The sequence below is a fragment of the Drosophila eugracilis genome, unplaced genomic scaffold (genome assembly GCF_018153835.1).
Source record: "Drosophila eugracilis isolate 14026-0451.02 unplaced genomic scaffold, ASM1815383v1 contig_1765, whole genome shotgun sequence".
Taxonomy (NCBI): Eukaryota; Metazoa; Arthropoda; class Insecta; order Diptera; family Drosophilidae; genus Drosophila; species Drosophila eugracilis.
Genome location: NW_024572605.1, coordinates 343,501 through 362,117, shown reverse-complemented (window position 1 = coordinate 362,117; position 18,617 = coordinate 343,501). Strand labels below are relative to the sequence as shown.

Genomic DNA, 18,617 nt, shown 5'->3' with positions numbered 1-18,617 from the left:
TGCTCATGCCACCATAACATGCAACAAAAACATAACCGTCGATCTGCATCGATAAATTAACGTTTTGTGTGTCCACAGTGTATATGAACTTAAGCCCTATTTCTAGCAAATCCTCTTGTATCTCCCTAAACTATGAGTCCCTGCTCGCAGACATGGTCACTGCCGTTCTCAGAAGTGGCTCGCAGCCTAGTGGCTTGAATTACCTAGGTAAAGGCAATCTCCCATCCATCAGCTGCTTAGCTTAGCTGGCAAACTATAACCTACTACTTACGTACAATCTTAAATCTTACAACAGACAACTATCAGAAACCAATATCAATATCAATATCAATAACCAGTATCAAAACAAGTGCAACAAGCAATCTTACCAACTTCGTTTTTAGTTCTCGACTATAACTCATCCATAATCGTTGTATATTCAAATAGATTAAGTATATGTATTTATTGAATCAGCTATCCAGTACTCGCAACAGTCGACTCTTATACGTATTCTCTTAAATATATCCATCCAAACTCAACTCTCAACTTTCAACTCAGCTCATTTAAGCGAACGCAAGCTAAGTCTGTCAAAATATCAAAATATCATATGCCGTCAGAAGCTCTCTACAGCCACCTTATATTCAACTACTACCCAACAGTTATCTGAACAAGAACCACTGTTATTTGCAGTTCTAAAACTTTCGAATAAATTCGTATCTTAACATCATTTAGTAAGTAGCGACCCATTCCTTTGAAAGTAGATCCAGTAGATCCATCCATTCCGACTCCGACTTCACCAGACCAGCCGAAACCAATTTGCGATGGACACGTGAATGCGCAGTTTGAGTTCATTTTGATTGGTTGCTTGCCCTTATCTAGATCGTTAACTAGTTTGGCTATCAATAAGTACTCTCATTTAGTTTAAACGTAGCTTACCGAACATGTCACCAGGTAATTGGATCTCTAAGGCTAAATCTCATCCAGTATCGATTATCATCGCCATTCATAATAATGTACAGCTTCTTTAGAGTCGAAAGCTTTACCTATTTTTCCTTTGTTATTTCGTCAAAAAATTGCAGCTATCGTTGAAACGAAACAATCCTCGTCTTTTATATGTGAACCGACCTACCTACCTAAGTCCAACATTCTACATCCAGATAAATGAAATTATGCTTATGATTGTTACTGTTATTCCAACTACTAAACTATTACTATTATTAGCGGTAGCATATTTGTGGAAGCGCCTAGAGCAAGTCGTCGCCGAAGCTTTTATAATTTCTTTTTGCGTCATCAGGATGCTGTCGATGACAGCTTAACCTCACCTTCAGTACATAGAAAAAGTAATTATTGACAAGTGCCTACTCACTCACCTCCTTTCCACTCTACCAATTACCTACCACCACCATCACCCTCGCCCACCACCCATTCACGACTTTTGTGCTTTTGTAAATAATCTCTGTACATAGCCACCGCCAAAGCTCCAGCACCTCCAGCCACATATGCACCACTATCTGAGTCTCAGTCAGTATCAACCGCACATGTTTGTGGCGTTACCTTCATCAAGATGCATTCCATCGAATCCAATATCTTGCATTCCTAGTTATAAGCTTATGTTCTTGACTCATCAACTATTACTCGCTGCGATCTCTCTATCTCTATATCTCTATCTGTCTATCTGACCTACCTGTCTGTCCACACAACCTTCGTACTTGTGCGTTGTGCCCTCACGATTGCCCGACACTAATGTGTGCCTTTCACCCACAACAGCTGCTATGAACAACACGACCAACACCACCTCAACCTCCACCTCTGGCACGACCTCCTCCACCGCCTCCGCCCCAGCCACTGGGTGTGGCCCAGCAGCCACCTCCGCCTCCGACAGCGACCGACACCAGGCGGTGGGGGGTGGGTCGGCTCCCTCACGTAAGCGCGCCTCTAGTTTCATTCGCAAGAAACCGCCCCTAGAAAGAGGTTTGTCAGCACAAAGCGCTTTAAGAGTAAACAAGAACGCTTTTGTCTGTATGTGTGAATTGTACTTGATATTCCAAGCCGAGCAGCCCACTAAAGTCCCTCTTTTTCGCCGCCTTTCAGCCGAGGCGCCAGCCCCTGAGGTGATCGTCACCAGGCCGTCACCTGACCAGCAGACACATCCACAATCGCTCAGCCTGCGTCCGGATAACGCCACTCTGGTCCATGTCCTGGTCCACCGCGAGAGCGAAGAGTACAAGGAGGAGGATGAGAGCAGCCCGTCCTCGCCCGGAATGGGCAATGGTATAGGCAGTGGCCTGGAGAGGCTGGCCAAGCAGGCTCCGCCTCAGATACGCATTAGCACGGGATCGGTGGAGAGCGCGATGGACACTTGTGCGATGCCCTCGGTGCAAATTATGGTAGACAGTCCCAAGGATCCGCCCCGTGGCGACTTCAGTGCCGAGTTTGCGGCTCACGCTGCGACGGCTATTGAAGACGTAGATGTACCCATCGATGTTAATATCCAGGGTGATACCTCGCAAGTGTTTTACGACTATAATCCGGACAAAGCCACTGGCAATGAACTAGATGGGGAGGAGGAGAAAACGGCGCAGGATGAAGCAATTGCAAATAGACAAAGATGACCTCCGGTCAACATTTCGCAACAGGATTCGGAGCAACGCTCCAGCAGTGGTAGCAAGAGCACTAGCAGCAGCAGCAGCAGCACAAGCAGCGCCAGAAGCAGCTCGTCGTCCTCGTCGTCGTCGGCGGCATCGGCAGCCGCTCCTTCAGCGCGGCGTCCAAGCTGACAACCTCCAGTCTGAGTGCGTATTCGATGCCGATTCCTGTGTGCATTTGTGTCAGAATTCGTAGTTTCTTAGGCTTAGGCATGGGGCTCGCCCCTTTGTTATCATAGTCGATTACCTATATAATTATATACTAGTCGCTTTATACGATATACATATATACACATATACAGATACGGAGCTATCCAAATTTATACATATAATATCAACTTAAGGAGGAAATCAATATTAACTATGTTAACAAAACGTGCATTAAACCGTTGTAGTACTCGAAGCAAATCAAAAGTCCGAATGAGTCGGAATCGCCATCATCATGGTTATTGTCACAATCAGAATTGAGGAAGAGGAGATTTGTCGGTAGTTTACTGCCCGATTTAGTCGTAGTCAGATTGGTTGGCCCACCAAGGATGGAATAGAAGCGAGGAGTGCGAGCAAAGCAAGCCAGAGAGACTCCTATTCCCCCTGCCATGGGCCGACTTTCTTGAACATTTTCGAAGGTTGTTTTTGAACTATACAATACATAGAGATTGGCATTACATGCATACATTACAAGTGTAACTAACTGTCGCGGTTAGTCCTAGGCTCATAACGGTAGTGTTTGTTTTCTCAATTATCGATTATCGACCTGCATATACGAAGGTGTATGTGGATAGTATATAAATACATTTTGTACATATGCCAAAGGAAGTATTTTAAACTAAAGAGCTAATACTATAGTTACAGACATATGACATTAGTTAGAGACAATTTATTGAAATATTTATAAAGGTTTTCGTTACGATAGCGCAGAAAATTGCCGATTAGCAATACGATTACGATAGCGAATATTATCCATTACCGATTGTTCGAAGTACAAAAGCGAAGTATTAGTAGATTTGATTATTATTATTATTATTATCATGATTATATTGTATTGTACATATTTTACGGCTCCTCCCCGATCCATTCCATCTCCTTTCCTCTTCTACATCCACTAACAACAGTAAGAACTAAGCCAAAAACCATGTCAAGTGATTTTGTACTCAACACACTCTCACATATTTAAATCAAATAATCCCAGTCGGGATCTAGCAACTACACTGCACTGTAATCGAAATCGAAATCGAAATCGTTATGATACCAATCCAATGGAACCCGAAATCAATCAGCAGTCCTACCTAAGTACCAGTGAAAGGCTCTTTTATGATTGTGAAGCTAACTTAGTTTATCTCCTATTATGTATAGCCGAAATAAAACATGCGAATCAAAAGCAAGATGCAACCAGTACGGTCTCCTACACGAAGAACAACCAACAAGCTTCCACAAAACTCTATTTTAGCGAAAAAAAATAATTTACAATTTACACTCTACTTCTTTGTACGACTTTGATAATGGTTAGGTCGGGCCAAGTTTCCAAGAAACTCGCCTTGTTTTGTTACTTTTTAAGTGTTGTTCTCTCTTTTAAGTCTCTAAGTCTCCATTGTGATCGCATTAAGTTAAAACATCGAACAGGAAAGAGTTGAGAAGTAAATAATTTATACTCCGAGCTGGAGAATAGGAACAAATACCGAATACTCGTACTTATGCACACCTGCGCCATTCAGGGCACTCCACTCGACTGCAGTCGGGTCTATGCTACTCTTACTCTACTTTCATAACTTAACAACAGACAATCAGACAGCGATTGATAGTAAATTGAAATTCTATGGTACCAACTAAATCGTTTTCTCCAGGAACAAACAACCAAATGAACACACAACAACTTAATTGTGATTTTAACTGCAATTTTTACACAAAAATAAAACAACTAAGGTCATAATTTTAATTAGAGTTGTTAACAAACAAAGGAAACAAAACCAACAACAGACAGAAACCAAACACTCGTCAATTAAGTGATATTTAATATTGGTACGTACTCGTATTCGATTGTACATAAACGAAAAACGATTATGATAATGGTAACGAAATAGCAATAGATCCTCATCCAAACTCAAAAACAAAAAACAAACAAAAAACTAAAAAAAAGAGAAAAGCTTTAATTTTAGTTATCTTGAAGAAAAAAAAACATTAAAAAAATATTACGAATACACAGTGAGACGAGACCAGTCGGAGCGATGCAATGATGTGGGATGTTTAATTTAGTCATAGAGTATAACGACAATAAAATGAACGAGGCATATTCAATTATATAGACGCAAATCGGGCTATCGTTGCCGAAACGAAAATCCGAATTAACAGCAGGAAGGCCACTCACACAGAAACTGGGCAAATAACGACAAACTTAGCTCTTAGATATAACCGAAACGAACCCGCAATCCCAGTAGACGACGCTTTGCTCCCAGTCAAGTCAAGCCAATAGAAAAACGAACCAAGCGAAACCGAAACAGAGGAATACAGAACCGAATCCTATGCATTTACAGCTCTCGGCACCGCAGGCAGGACATTAGGATGAGCTCCCGGATAGGGCAACAGGTGGCTGCGGGATGCAGGAACACATAAAGTACACAGATATATACCTATAGTTAGCAATACGGCTGGTTTAATTAGGCATGCCTTACAGAATACACGATTTTATTTATATATACATATTTATTGTTGAGATTAAAGTATATACGAGCGATAGGAGTTAGCGTTTCATCGGACACGATACCAGCAGCAATAGAAGACGAATAATACCGTTTAAAGCAGGTGCTAAGCAGTAACCGAAACAGAAATCGTAGGATTGTTCAACACGCTCCGAGAACTAAGTCAATTATTTTGATTTGCCGCTTTTAAGGTCCTAGTCCTAGTCCTAGTCCTAGCCCTGTAACAATAACAGCAGCGTAGAGTAATCAAGTCGAGTAACTAAACTAAACTTTATTAATAATTCGTATTTAGCTAAGCTTAATCATTGCCTGCGCTCCACTCGCTCCATACACGCTCCAACGGATCAAATCAGAATTCTGGCCCGTAGCTTTTTATCCGTTGCTGTCGGAGATCATTTAACACGAAAACTAGCCTGAAAATTGTTAACAAATTATGGCCGCATAGCTTGCGCACATTTCCACTCGGATTTCCATCGCCATTGATTGCCTCGTTAGCCCTTTAGGTCCGTGAAATTCGATTTGGTCCGCTACGCTCAGTTCAGCTCTGACTTAATAAAACATTTATCATAGACAAGGAAGACGCAGAACAGAAAGTAACGATTAAGAACCCATTAACCATAATATGTGACTAACACACATTTTGAACCGAATCATATCAAATCAAAACAAAAGAAAACCAAGTAAACGGAATAACTAATGAAAACTCTAAGAAGCGTAAATCTAACATTTGAAATTAAATATTTACTCGGGTACAAATGGTACAGTAAAGATATTCGTTTATACAATATTTACTGTCTATATAACCATTATATACTACTTACTTACTGACAATTATTAAGGGTTTTGTTCAATTTCATTACTCGTATGTTAATAAAAACAATTTCCGACTAACTCGGCCTTTATACTGCAAGTTAAATGCGAATCGATCTCGAAAGTGGATTAGTCTAATCAATACTAATAGCTATACTATAATACGAGAGTGGCTCCACTAGTTCCGATCCTGGAGCAGCTGCAACAACTGCTCCAGCTTGTGCTCGATCAGCTTCAGTCGACTGTCGTTGATCTGCTCCTGCTTCCGCCTCTGCTCCGTGGTGTTCTTTTGGTCGATTACCGCCAGGGCCATTTTCACCGTCCGGCCGTCCATCTGGGAGCACTTTCCGGTAAGCATGGAGCAGCAGCAGGGCAAAAGTTTCAGCGGGGGATCCAGCAGCTTCTTCTGGGGCACCGAAGCACTCATGGGTAGCTGGGTAAAGCTGGCCTGCTTGTTGCCCTTCAGAGTCCTCATCTCGAAAGGATCGCTCATGGGTATAAGCACCTTGTTGCCATCGTTCGGCAGCACGGTGATCTGGCGCAGGCTAAGGTAGTTGGGGTAGATGTTCATTAACCGTTGGCAGATGCTGCGCAAGAGATGATTCCCCATCAGGAACCCAGCTCGGCCGTGTCCAGTCAACACCTGTTCATAGCGACTCAGTACGTTGGTCCTGCAGATGGCGCCGTTCAGTTCCGCCTGGGCTTTGATGACCTGATTTGCCGAAGAGAAGAGGTAAGTCTGGGAGCCCAGATTATAGGTCAAAACGGACTTACCTGGGTGTCGCTTACGGCCAGACCGTTCAGCAGGTTGAACAGCACAATCGTCATAAAGAACACAAATAGCAGGAAGATCAAGTAAGTGTAGATACTCGTGAACTTGATGTCTCCGGCATCAAACTCTCCTGTCAACATCACGATTGTCTTGATCAGAGCCTCGATGGGCTTGGTGAAGGTGTTGAAGTCCCCTTCGTCCTCTCCCTTCTTTGAGACACTCGGATCCGGCGTGCTTAATTGCTCCGATACTTCTGGCTTTCCGAAGAGGATGTAAAAGCACAAACTGAAGGTCAGCACGAAGATCGAGTAGAGAGCAAAGCTCTTTACGAAACTACTCGATACTTCGCGCAACATAAGCATGTGGGTTGAAATCGAGAGCACTGGCAGAGAGCCCACCAGCAAGCAGAACTCCATGGACACCAGAAGGATAGTAAAGACTGCAAGAACTCGTTGCGTCTCCTTATCGAAATTGGATTCAATGCAGGTACAGATGGATAGTATTATCAGAGCCAACTCCATTATGTTAGTAATAGACCAAAAATAACGAATTGGGGACATTACCCACTGGATGGCCTCCCGGACTATGAGATAGCCTATTCCTAGCCAGGAGAGGACTCCAAAAAGGGCGGTGAGAGCCCTTTGATCGCTCTCGTGAAATTTTAGGAGTGTGTGGGTGATGATGGAGGCGGTGAAAAGCGAGTACAGTAGGAAGTTCAGGTAGAATATGACCGAAAGACGGTGCCACTTGAGGAAGAGAAAGCTCGAAATGAGAGGGTGCTGCAGCAGGTGACGCATCTCCTTTGACTCGGCTATAAAAGAGATTGGGGCCATCTCGTCGTGCAGCTGATTGCAAGGAGCAGGGGGCTTGCCCATTCCAGAATCCCGCTCCTGACGCATCAAGTTTTTGTAGTCGATGATGATTTCGAAGTTTCGTTCGCCGGGTTTTTCTCCGTTAGTAGTGATGCATGAATCAAAGTGCTCTTCGAGGACCTCGGGTGGCATATCCTTGATGGGCAGTGTTCCAAATACGCTCTTGGAGCCAATGTAGGCGCCGTGCTTTAGAAGTTTCTGCATCGCCAGCGTATTACGGTATTTCACAGCGTAGGACAGGGGCACCAGACGCCCTGAATCAGCCTCGTTAACGTCCACGCGTTCGCAGTCTATCAGCAATTCAAAACAGCGCTGATGGTTGAAGTCGTCGTAGGGCGGCTCCTCTAGATGGCCGATCACCGCGTTGAGTAACCTGGAATCGGGTGTCAGCCTTAAACTCGGTTCCTTTAGCAGTCGTTTCAGGGCCTGCCAGTTGCCGTATATCACGGCAGACTCGACGAGACTCGCTTCGTTGGCCCTACCGGGCTTCGAGTTGATGTCTATGCCGGTGTCCAGGATGGCCTCGAAGGCTCTCTGCCTGCCCCTTTTTATGCTCTCCTGCAGCAGACTAAAGTACTCCTCCTGGTGAGCGTTCAGTTGGTTGTCTGGCATTCCTTTATGACTCTGCAGGTACTCTGCGAACTGCTGCTCAAACAGTCCTTCGTCTCCGTCACGCAGGGTCCGTTGGAGGGTCTGGATGTCGACCTCCGGCCCGGTCTGGCGCTCATCCGGCAGTTTGAGCTCCGGGAACTGTGCCTGCAGCAGTCGACGTACCTCTCCGTTTCGGTAGCTGTCGATGTCTAGATCCGGCTGGTTCAAAAATAACTGAACCAGGTCCTGCTTCTCTGCTTTTACCTTGCTCTTCCTCAGCACGTGATGCAGTGGTGTGAACTCGCCCTGGTCCACGATGTTCGGCGATGCGCCGTAGTCCAGCAGCAGTTGCATGCAGGATAACACTGATGATGCATTCTCCTCTGAGAGATTCTTGGCCAGCGAGTTGAGTGGTGTGAGTTGCCCGTACTTTCTGTCAACCTGCACCTTCTTTCCCGGGCGGTATTTTAGAAGCGCCGCCAGGTTCCCGGGATCCCTTGAGTCGGCGGCGTAGTTTACTGCTGCCTTGTTGAGCTTATGGTTGATCTGTGCAATGTAAAAATGGTTAGACGAAGATCAATATTTGCATTTTGCTAACCACTCACGTAGTTGACCTGACTGCCGTGGTCAATGCATGCCTCTATAAACTCCCGACAGCCTGGTGTGGACAGGGCCTTTTCGAAGATGCTTGTGTGGCGGTCGTCCTGCAGATCAGCCTGGGCACCGCTGTCCAGGGCTGCGAGGAACTGCCGGATGTCTGGCTTAGCCAAACCTGCTGCCAGCTGGGCCTGCGGATCTATGAAGCCGCAGTTGTTAAAGTCCATTTGTGTGGTCTGCAAAGATCAGGCGGGAACTGAACTGATGAGCAATGTCTATGTGGGTTGCCTCTATGTGATTACCCCCACGCGTCGTGTGAGTAACGGTCATTTTCAGGTGATGCAATAGCCCGCATTGCTCACTCGACTTCTGAACCCACCAGACTGTTGGGCAGTCCGCGAAACCTTGAAAGGCAAAAACAATAGTAAGGTTTGGACGCTCACAGAAAACGGCATTTGACATCGCTTCATGCTACGATGGTTTTCACATGGAATGGACATGAAGCTGGAAAGAAGTCGGGGCCGAAAGCTGCCCTACAGGTTTCTCGGCAGCCAAATCTCCGTTTTGGGGCAATTAAAGAAAGCGTCTTAAGTGGTTTCTGTGGTACCGACTTCGGTCTTAATTTGCTCCCCCGTGTAGTTATTAAATTATAACAATCCGAGCGAAGACAAGACAAGGTCGCAGGCGGGCAGGGGCAGCACTTGAGCCCGGGGAGTGGCTGCTACCACAGCGGCCAGAGTGATCCACAAATTTAAATCAGGTTTGGTGCGGGTATCATCGTCTAACGATCATAAAGAATAATCATAAAATAATCGACACATCAGTATCAATTAGCAATCAATTTGTTGCGCTTTACGCTTTGATAACCCTTCTGGATGGGACTTCAGTGGAGCGCTGGGGGCGGCTCATGCGATGGGAACGCTGAAATCGCGAGATTTATAGGCGGCTTCTTGCGTAAATTTCAAGGCGGCTTCTTCTGGGGTTTCTTGCTTCTTCTCTTCTGCGCCGACTGCTTTGATACTTGAAATGTGTGAGAAATCGGCTAATCACACTCGAGACCTGGCTAATTTGAATACGCCACTGCTGATTATTTATCAATAGCAAAAAATTGGTAATCAGGAAACATCTACTCATCCGTTGAAGGTGGCTCTTCAGGCGGAATTGTTTGGCTTCCCAAACAAATTGGGTATTGTAAATGACCCCCCCAGGTGGCAAGTTCGGCCTGATAAGATAAACAGAACCGCACAATCACCTTCCTTAATTGGCCCACTGTTTGGTCTCACCGTTTGTGTTGTGTATTTGGCCACCAGGCTATTTGTAAAACCAATTGACAAACAACTTAATTGTTTGCCCAACTCATGCCCAAAGTCTTAGAAGACAGTTGACAGAATGGCGTAATGGAAACAGCAGATCGCTTTCAACAGTCACCGAACTGAGGAACCGAATTCTTCGCAGCGTCCGGGGTCTGGAATGCACTAAGAGGCTGCCAAAAGAAAACCCGTTGATCAGGTTTGCACAGGAAAAACAAAAAGACTGCAAATAATTGCACTTAACGGAAGTTTTACACAACTCTTAGCTGGTTTTTCGACGTACTGCAGAAACAGAAATATTGCAAAAAGTGATGTACATATGGTATAAATCTGGGAGCCCCTTGTAAAAATAACCGCAGTTCTAAGCAAGATCAAGTTTGTTCCGGAGTTTGAGGCTATAATTTGTATACCCTTATGTTCACGGAGGAAGACACCCAAAATAATAAAATGAACACGCTTTGTCAAGGGTATGTGAACTTCGGTTTGCAGGGGATTTCCTTTCGCTTTCTCTGTTCCCTGTCACAAAATCCGATGTCTGCCCCGACAACGCCCCAATGAGCAACATTGGCGTGATAGTCCGGAAATGTGTCGGCAGAGGGGAGATGGGATTCGCAACACCATGCCCTGGATAAGCAGCAGTCGCGATAATTATAAAATTTTACTTAAAAGCCTTGAAATTACTTTTCCTTCGCATTACTTGCTGAACAAGTGATACCAGAACGAATGGGGTGCCAATATTTTGGGCATCGCGATTGCTATCGTGGCCCATCGATGTTCGTAGGATGACTGAGCTTCGAGTATAATAAACTAATTTGCTGTCCATAAAGTCTGTTTATTGGCAAAATGAAGATTTTGTTTACTTAATTTAGTGCGATTTCTGCACTTAATGAACAACAGACGTTCGATCGCCTGTGTTTACTCTTCGAACGGAGGCGGAGGCTGAAAAAACAAAGGGAAATAGCCAGAAATTCACATTCTAAAAATGCTTAGGAGTGGCAGAAAAACTGCGATCGTGATCGGGGCCAGCAGTAAACAACTGGAGTTTTGTTATGTACACAACTTTAACCAAGCTCAGCCCGAAATTGTCATCATAAAAAGTCATAATTAAGATGGATGCGTGCGGAGATGGGACTGAAGATGTGGATAGATACGTGGACGGGGCTGACTTCATGGTAAAGTGGGTTTGTGAAGCATCCGCGAAAAAACAACAGCGCCAGAATTTAGTTGTATACGGAAAAAATGTTTAAACGAGCTGCTCACAGACACATGGACAAATGCCCATCCAAAGTGGATATAGAGATGTGTGCTCTATATACTCGCTGTGCACTTCATAAACAATTGACTGGCCCCCATCATGTGCACAACAAAAGATTTGGGAGGGGTGTTCGGCGTGTCCGGGGTGTAGAGACAGAAAGTCAGAGCTCCGCACGATTCAGTAATTTCAAATAATTTAATTAAACACACTCGGACAGAGAGTACATAGTACATGTGTGAGATCAACCCGGGAAAACGAACGGAAATTAATTGCTATGTTGAACCGGCTGGAATCCTCAATAGAAGAAATGGTAACATGCCAATCGGTTTAGACAATATGACCCCTCCGGATCTACGCCTTTGTGCGCCACGAAAAGTAGAAAACGAATAAACAAAACTGGATGGGCGGAGTCAAATCGGCGAGCGAATGAATCCAGACGGACGGTATATGCATTCGTGAGCAGGCTAGGGCTCCAGGGAGGGGGCCTTAACACGCCGCGTATCGCCTAATCGATAGATTACTTAATTGTAATTGGCAATAAAAAATGCAAATTTGGCAGTTCTGGACGGGGGACGGAAACACTAGACGCCTTAATTCCATGCAAATGCTAGTGCTTGGAGGGGACTGTCCCCAACCCAGTTCCCAGTTGGGTAAACATTGGGCTCAACTTTCTGGCCTTACACGACATTTTCTGAGCACGCCTGGTCAGCAAGAACATTTTCCGTTTATTTGCCTTTGGAAATAGTTTCACAATTCGAGCACTTCACAAAAACTGGCCACCGCAGTCGTTGCCTTTTAGGGCACAGAACACCAGATCGTGAACTGCCCACCAGGCATTTGAAAATCGTTTTTTAAAACATCGATGATGTCACAGGTCGCGAATACATTCCAAATTAATCATTTGTCAAATGCAATTCAATCAATTTATTAGCTGTTCTGGACGTCATTAAAACAAAGCAGTTTTTTATTATATTTTGCGATTGCGCCGTGGGCGCCGTTTTCTGCAGTTTTTTAACCTTCGTTCGTTAAATGTTTTAAAACTTGTTTTCACTGCTGCTGTTTTTGTTGTGTGGGCCGCAGCCGCAGCAAAGATCAACTTTGCAACTGCGGTTTCATATCTGCATTACATATGATTCATTCACAGTAACTAATAAAACATTGGGAGATCTCCGCGAGTCATCATCTTAGTTAAGATTTGTCACTGTCCCTAACTGATTTGCATAATCAATGAGATGATTCATTCGTTTAAACATATTTCTTAAGCTTTTCGAAAACACTTTTTTTAAAACTCTTTTCAAGTCTCCTTTCACACAGCAAACGTTAATCGTTCTGCGATCATTACCTTCTTCGTGAATATCCAGCCAACGACTAATCCGATCCGTGAAAGCGATCTTCAAAGTGGCGGGCAAATCACAAAAATTGAAAGTTAACAGAAAGCTAACAGCGGCAGCTTGCCGCCGCCTTATGCGTTGCCTATCGATACATCGGCAGTACGTGTAGCTGTCGAGCTTAAAACATGGGCAGACTGAAAACTTACCGCCACATTTCAAAATATTTGTATTTTTTATGTAGTCAGTTTATTTTTGAAATTTTTTATTTGCATGCTTCATATTCGAATTGCGTTCCACAAGTATTAAAGTCTAAATGTTCAGTTACAGAGTGCAGTAAATCTTAACTCGTTATACAATTCTTTCAGGTTTGTGAAAATAACAAAGCGAAAAATTGTCGGAATGTAGAGTTGTATAACTCGTTGAGATCGTAATATAATTTCTAATAAATCTGTGTCCCCCCCCTAAAATTGTCAAAACTTATTCATTTTTCGCTAAATTTGTTGATAACCACTTTCCGAAAAATGTGAAATTGGGTCTGTTCTGATCTCTTCCCAAGTCAGTATTTTGATCATAACACAGCGAATACTGGTCGGAATGTCGAATATATCTCGTTGAGTTCGTAATTAAATTTGCAATATAACTTGCATTTTAACAAAAGTAGGAGAAAAATGAACAAAAAGGAATATTTCGAAATCAACCTAAAAATGATAGGGATCGAACGCTGAATGTGTTATTGTGGATGGGCAAGATGATTTATTTAAAAAAGAATTAGGATTTATTCTGCGGATTCCATTTTGAGTACAAATTTCTCCATAATTCCGTTAAGGCGCTTACGCTCCTTTAACTGCTGTTGCATTAAATCTGATATCTGAGTACCCAAAGCTAATAATGCCTCCGTATTAGCTTCAGTTCTCTGAGCATTTAAGCGGGTTTGTCTATTTAAATCTCGAAGTTCCTTGGCAATATCCAGGAGTACCGGAACGGAACTGTCTTGTTCAGTTTCTGAAGTATTTTCTTCCACTAGTTTTCGTTTTTTAGAAGTAGTTCGTGGCGTGTAGTTGTTAAAACGGTGTTCTAACGTGACACCCAAGCTCCTTGTATTAATGGGGTTGCCGCAATCTTCGTCATCATATTCTTCTGGAAGAAAGTGTTCAATATACGATTTATTTGTAAGTCCTCCGTACCATTATCTGATAGCGTTGCATCGTCGTGGTCAGTTTTTATGCTTCGCAGAGACACGCCTGGTGACGTTTCAGTTTGGTTCTTGGGGCGGGCTTCGGCGATGGTGTCTGCCATGTCGTATAAGTCACAAATCACGGCAACCGCGTCCTCTAAAGGAGTGAGGGTATCTTGGTACAGCGATCCTTTGCCACTAGCTTTTGAGTCCTCCAGCCGGTTATTGGTAATCTTCTTTCGAATGCAGCTTTTCCAATCCTTCCACACCTGTCGAGACGTTAGTTAAGGAGTAGCTTGTGAAATGGTTTCCGAAAAACCTACCCGTTTCCATTCACAGGCCTCCTTGACAGGGGGGCCTACACTGTTCAGCTCCTTCGATAATCTCTTCCAAGCTGCTTCAGCCGCTTGCTTGTCGCCTTTAAGGTAGTTTTTCGAGATGATTGGATGCCGCTCCATGAAAGCGACAAATATTGCATCCTGTTGGGCGGTTCTGTGCTTACCCCTGTCCAAAAGGACCAATATATAAATATAATAATGAAAGTTTTAAAAGTTTAATCGGCTTACATTGCTCCAATCAAAAATTGCACCCACGCTAAGATTTGTAATACCTTAGTTAAGGTAAAAATGTCTTAGGACCAATAAATAAATACACCCTGCTCTGCTATTCTGTTGACAATAGAGGTGGCATAATCTTTCACGATAGTATCGATAAATTGAATATTTGGACTTGTAAAATTATTTTTGCAAAATTTGTTTTAATTAACATTTGTATGTGACTGATCCGTACCTTCTGCCTCCTATCGTCCGAGAGGAATAGTTCCATTTATTTTGGAAATGTGAAGAATTGTATGGGATACTATCGAATTAAATTAAATATCGTACAAAATGGATTGTAAGGCTTACAAAGTTTTCCCAGACACACACCATTGAATATAACTTTTCCAGGGACCCAAACCAAGTAAGAACGTTTCAAAATAGTCGGTGGTAACATTCGATTGCCATTGTTTTGTGTGTTAACCATTGTTGCACTTTAACACTTCAAGCAACAAGTTGCTTAAATAAGAACATATGAAAGGAAAATAAAAAAATAATTAAGTATCACACATTTAAATGTTACATTTCGTCTTTTAAGCTTTAAACTTTTTTTTTAAAGAGATAAATTTTGGGTTGGTTAGTTTTCTCAAATTCGATTACTTATACGTCCTGTTGACTTTTATATAGGTAGTCAGCCTTCCAAAACTGCGTTGCGATAACTGAAAAAGATAACTAACCACTTTTTAAACTACTTAACTTTGCTGCAAAAACAAACGGTTTAATGCTGTTCTATATGCTGATTCTCCTTAAAAAGAGGGACTAAAAATATTCTTGTAACTAATGTCAACTCACCAATTCAAATCTATAGAAATGGATAATACTTTCAAATAATTCAGAAAAAAAGCATTTCATCAACTTGGGTACACGTGTTCGTGTATGTTTATCATCATCTCCATCACCGGTTCTCGTCAAGTCGGTGTAAATCCATTTAAGTTTTTAACTTGTGTTTTATGGACTCGACCACAAATTTGATGCCCGCACGCAATAGGGCGTTTGCCTCCCCGTGGCTCTCCTTTCCTTACCTTCGAAGCAGGAGCAGAAGTCGCAGGGTCCAGCCATCATTTTATTGCACTTGAAAACTTAATTAGGCCAAAATGCGGTGTGAACGCCTATTGATGGAACAGAGAATTCTCGTTTCGGCAGTTGTGCGGGATTTTTATTACACGCATCAAATGTAATTTGTTACAAATTTGATGTGTTTCTATCTTCTTAAAAATGGCATAAATAAAAAAAGTTGTTCCTAAGTCCTGGGGGTTGAAATAAGCCTGCTTGTGCTGATGGCCTCCTTTTCTGAGCCATCATTTAAATGCGTTGCAGGTTTTATGATCGGTCAAGTTTTGGCTTTGGCTGAGCGGAGGTACAAGCACTATATTGCATTTGCTCAGATTAGAAGCGTTAGGAGTCTTGTCGTTCCCTTAACTTCCTTTTCAGGCTTGAAAACATTCATTTCAGATACCTCCTGCGTGGTCATACAAATCTACTGACGTGCACTGGGTGTCAGGGGTCAGTGCGTCCACACGCAGAAAGATTTACTACATAAAAGTTGAAATCTTCAATACTATTTGATAGTTATTTTGCGAATGAATTTACCCTGAATCTATTCCAAGGGTTGGAGAGTATAGAGTACTCTTTTGTGTGTCACTGAAAGAACTGAGGGGTTGACTCACAGAGAAGGCAATGCTTTGTTAAAATAGTTTGTGCGATTAATTCGTTTTTTTAAATAATTGAAGGCAAGTTGTCTTCATTGTTAATGACACTATTTTAAGGACACTAAATAAGGGATGGTTTCATATGTTGCAATGCCTAATTTACGAATTACGAACCACGATAATCGAATTCAATTCAATAAATCGAACTGTGTATTATGTTGAACTTTTCATTTGTATTTTCTCTGCCATTATTTAAAAATTTCCTTTGCGGTTCCAGACTCGGTGGTGAAACGAACGCATAGCCTTGGGCTATTTGTGGGCTTCGGTTGTTTGCTTCGTTAGCACATCGAGAATTTGCATCAAAAATATAAACATTTTGTTCTTTCTGATTGGTGTTGATGTTTTTCCCAATCTAGTTTTGGTCATCCATAGCTAACAACTTTAGCGCCAAGTTCGGCCCCGGAGGAGGGTGGACAAATTTATTATTTAAATTTCCGCAGCTGATTTAGTTGCATTTATTATTCAGCATTACAGCAGAGAACCGACAGCCGACAGCATACCCAGCATTGTTTTAATTCACTTAAAACCGCATAAATTTAACTTTACATGCAAGGCGACAACTCACGTGCCCCTGAGCGTATACGCTTCTTAATTTCCAATAGATCCGACTATGTCTTTGCCTTGTGCCCCACTAAGTGCGAGCTGCTCGTTAAAAGCTACGAAATGCCGCGAGAGGGAGAGACTTTAGTTAAGCTTGCTTAATTCAATCAAAAGCACATTCTACTGCCCGGCGGATCGTTAGTCGATCGCTCGGGCGCAGCAACTGCGGTCATTCCAATCCCAGATCCGTAGATAGCTTATCGTGAACCCCTCGCTAGCCAAGATGCTTCCTTACTGGTGTTGCAACGCTTTAGTCTTCTTGCTGGCGTCATTGCTGGCGCTGTGCCCCTTCGCCTGGGCAAAGTTGCGTAAGTGTGCAACTGCTAAGAATGGTGACTTTGGCCAAGACCTGTAGCAATAGTGCGTGACTCGCATACAAATTTATGAGTCAAGGTCTGGAAGGCCTAAAAAATTAATAAGTAAATTTTGCCCTAACCGAAAATTACCTGCTTTGGGAGTCACCTGAGAATGCCACTTATAACTCTTCTGACAGCGTCTTCAATCAGACCATGTGCCCGCGATGACCCGCAGTTGGAGCGCTGCATCATCAACGCTGTCTACCAAATAAGGCCACTGCTGGTTCACGGAAATCTCGGGGATGGCTACAGAACACCTCCGTTGGAGCCTTTGGCCCTCGATAATATCGAACTGGGGCGGAGCAGTCAGTTCCAAGCTGTGTTTACGGATCTCGAGGCCAACGGAGGCAGCAACTTTATCATTGACCGTCTGATGTACTTACGATTAAACTCCTAAGCGATTTTCGATTCTAAGTCAATCATCTTTTTCATGCAGAGCCAAGCCGTTAGATATATCTTATGACCTTTGGATTACGCTTCCCGCATCGACTTCAGAGGGAAGTACTCGCTGCACCTGAACTTGCTGCTTCTGGACATAAAGGGAAAGGGAAACATGCAGGGATACTGCGGTAGGTGCAAGCTGCTGACATGAAAGCCAAGCTCCAAAACGTTTCTTTTGTTAACCAGAAAACGCGAAAGCTTCCGTTAAGATGCGTGGCTCTCGCTACCTGCGAAATGGGAAGGATTATGTAAAGTTCACAAAGATGACCATGCGCATTGATTTCAAGGACTTCAAGTTGAACTTGGAGAATCTGTTCAACGGCGACCGGATATTGGGAGACGTGGGAAATAGCCTGATCAACAATAACCAGGAACTGTACCTGAACGAGATCGTGCCAGGCCTAGAGCAAGGTCTTTCCAAAAAGTTTTTAGATGTGGCAAACGAAATCCTGGCCACTGCTACCTTCGATGAGATGTTCCCGCCCGGAAGGACTGTCATCAATCCGATCACACATCCGTCGCGGTTACCTTCAGTGGGTCTCGGCCCATCTATATTCGAGCCCCCCTTTGCTTCCCGAAATCCCGACGGGGGTATTCTGGACAGTTTATCGCCCAGAAGGTCCCATGAGTCAAGGCATGACTAACTCGAGGGCCATTTTTATTGTTAAGAAATCCCATTTTGTAGCTGATCGATAATATAAGCAGTGTTCGTTCCATTTCATTTACTACTCCGTACTAGATGTTCAGAGTTTGTAGAAAAATATCAAAAAGTACAGTGAAGGTACATTCAATTTTAGCACACGCAACTTCTCCGTGGAGCGCTTAGTGACTTACTCCACATTCCTCTCGAGGCTGCGGAGCAGTCGGGAAAACTTTTTAATCCGAT

The 18,617-nt window shown here is 43.4% G+C and overlaps 4 protein-coding genes across 6 annotated transcripts in view; 2 read left to right on the top strand and 2 right to left on the bottom strand.

Moving 5' to 3' along the window:
* LOC108107273 (sodium channel protein 60E) overlaps window positions 1-6,208 on the top strand; it is a 28,272-nt gene extending 22,064 nt beyond the window's left edge. Inside the window, exons 24-26 of the mRNA XM_017214714.2 lie at window positions 107-207; window positions 1,747-1,998; window positions 2,071-6,208. Coding sequence (XP_017070203.2) covers window positions 107-207; window positions 1,747-1,998; window positions 2,071-2,591 — 874 coding nt within the window. The 3' untranslated portion in view covers window positions 2,592-6,208. The remainder of the gene's footprint in view (window positions 1-106; window positions 208-1,746; window positions 1,999-2,070) is intronic.
* On the bottom strand, window positions 6,039-12,926 carry LOC108107275 (transient receptor potential cation channel protein painless). The gene is made up of 4 exons (XM_017214716.2): window positions 12,867-12,926; window positions 8,968-9,195; window positions 6,902-8,908; window positions 6,039-6,839 (listed from the first exon to the last, which is right to left on the bottom strand). The coding sequence occupies exons 2-4, from the start codon at window positions 9,184-9,186 to the stop codon at window positions 6,306-6,308; spliced, it is 2,760 nt and encodes a 919-aa protein (XP_017070205.2). The 5' UTR covers window positions 9,187-9,195; window positions 12,867-12,926; the 3' UTR covers window positions 6,039-6,305.
* A 655-nt stretch (window positions 12,927-13,581) lies between these two features.
* On the bottom strand, window positions 13,582-14,692 carry LOC108107209. Of its 2 annotated transcripts, none has more exons than XM_017214625.2 (4): window positions 14,596-14,692; window positions 14,353-14,533; window positions 14,040-14,298; window positions 13,582-13,992 (listed from the first exon to the last, which is right to left on the bottom strand). In XM_017214625.2, coding segments are annotated over exons 1-4 (804 nt in total). In that variant the 5' UTR covers window positions 14,598-14,692; the 3' UTR covers window positions 13,582-13,630. The 2 variants fall into 2 exon arrangements, with proteins under 2 accessions (XP_017070114.1, XP_017070115.1); XM_017214626.2 differs by having other exon boundaries at window positions 13,582-13,989.
* Window positions 14,693-17,071: 2,379 nt separating this feature from the next.
* On the top strand, window positions 17,072-18,501 carry LOC108107219. 2 transcript variants are annotated; one of them, XR_005993992.1, is made up of 4 exons: window positions 17,072-17,242; window positions 17,428-17,665; window positions 17,727-17,859; window positions 17,918-18,009. XR_005993992.1 is itself a non-coding variant. In XM_041819860.1 (4 exons), exons 1-4 carry the CDS (start codon window positions 17,158-17,160, stop codon window positions 18,373-18,375), a joined length of 837 nt encoding a protein of 278 aa, XP_041675794.1. In that variant the 5' UTR covers window positions 17,072-17,157; the 3' UTR covers window positions 18,376-18,501. The 2 variants fall into 2 exon arrangements, 1 of the variants encoding a protein (XP_041675794.1); XM_041819860.1 differs by having other exon boundaries at window positions 17,428-17,640; window positions 17,779-17,859; window positions 17,918-18,501.
* The last annotated feature ends 116 nt before the right edge of the window (window positions 18,502-18,617 follow it).

Coding starts and splice junctions, on each gene's coding strand:
- LOC108107275 (XM_017214716.2), bottom strand. CDS start 9,186: ATGGACTTTAACAACTGCGGCTTCATAGATCCGCAGGCCCAGCTGGCA. Junction 8,909..8,967: donor ACGGCAGTCAGGTCAACTAC/GTGAGTGGTTAG, acceptor TACATTGCACAG/ATCAACCATAAGCTCAACAA. Junction 6,840..6,901: donor TGGCCGTAAGCGACACCCAG/GTAAGTCCGTTT, acceptor TCGGCAAATCAG/GTCATCAAAGCCCAGGCGGA.
- LOC108107209 (XM_017214625.2), bottom strand. Junction 14,299..14,352: donor AGGCCTGTGAATGGAAACGG/GTAGGTTTTTCG, acceptor ACGTCTCGACAG/GTGTGGAAGGATTGGAAAAG. Junction 13,993..14,039: donor TGCAACGCTATCAGATAATG/GTACGGAGGACT, acceptor ACTTTCTTCCAG/AAGAATATGATGACGAAGAT.
- LOC108107219 (XM_041819860.1), top strand. CDS start 17,158: ATGCTTCCTTACTGGTGTTGCAACGCTTTAGTCTTCTTGCTGGCGTCA. Junction 17,243..17,427: donor CTTCGCCTGGGCAAAGTTGC/GTAAGTGTGCAA, acceptor CTCTTCTGACAG/CGTCTTCAATCAGACCATGT. Junction 17,641..17,778: donor TCTCGAGGCCAACGGAGGCA/GCAACTTTATCA, acceptor CTTCCCGCATCG/ACTTCAGAGGGAAGTACTCG.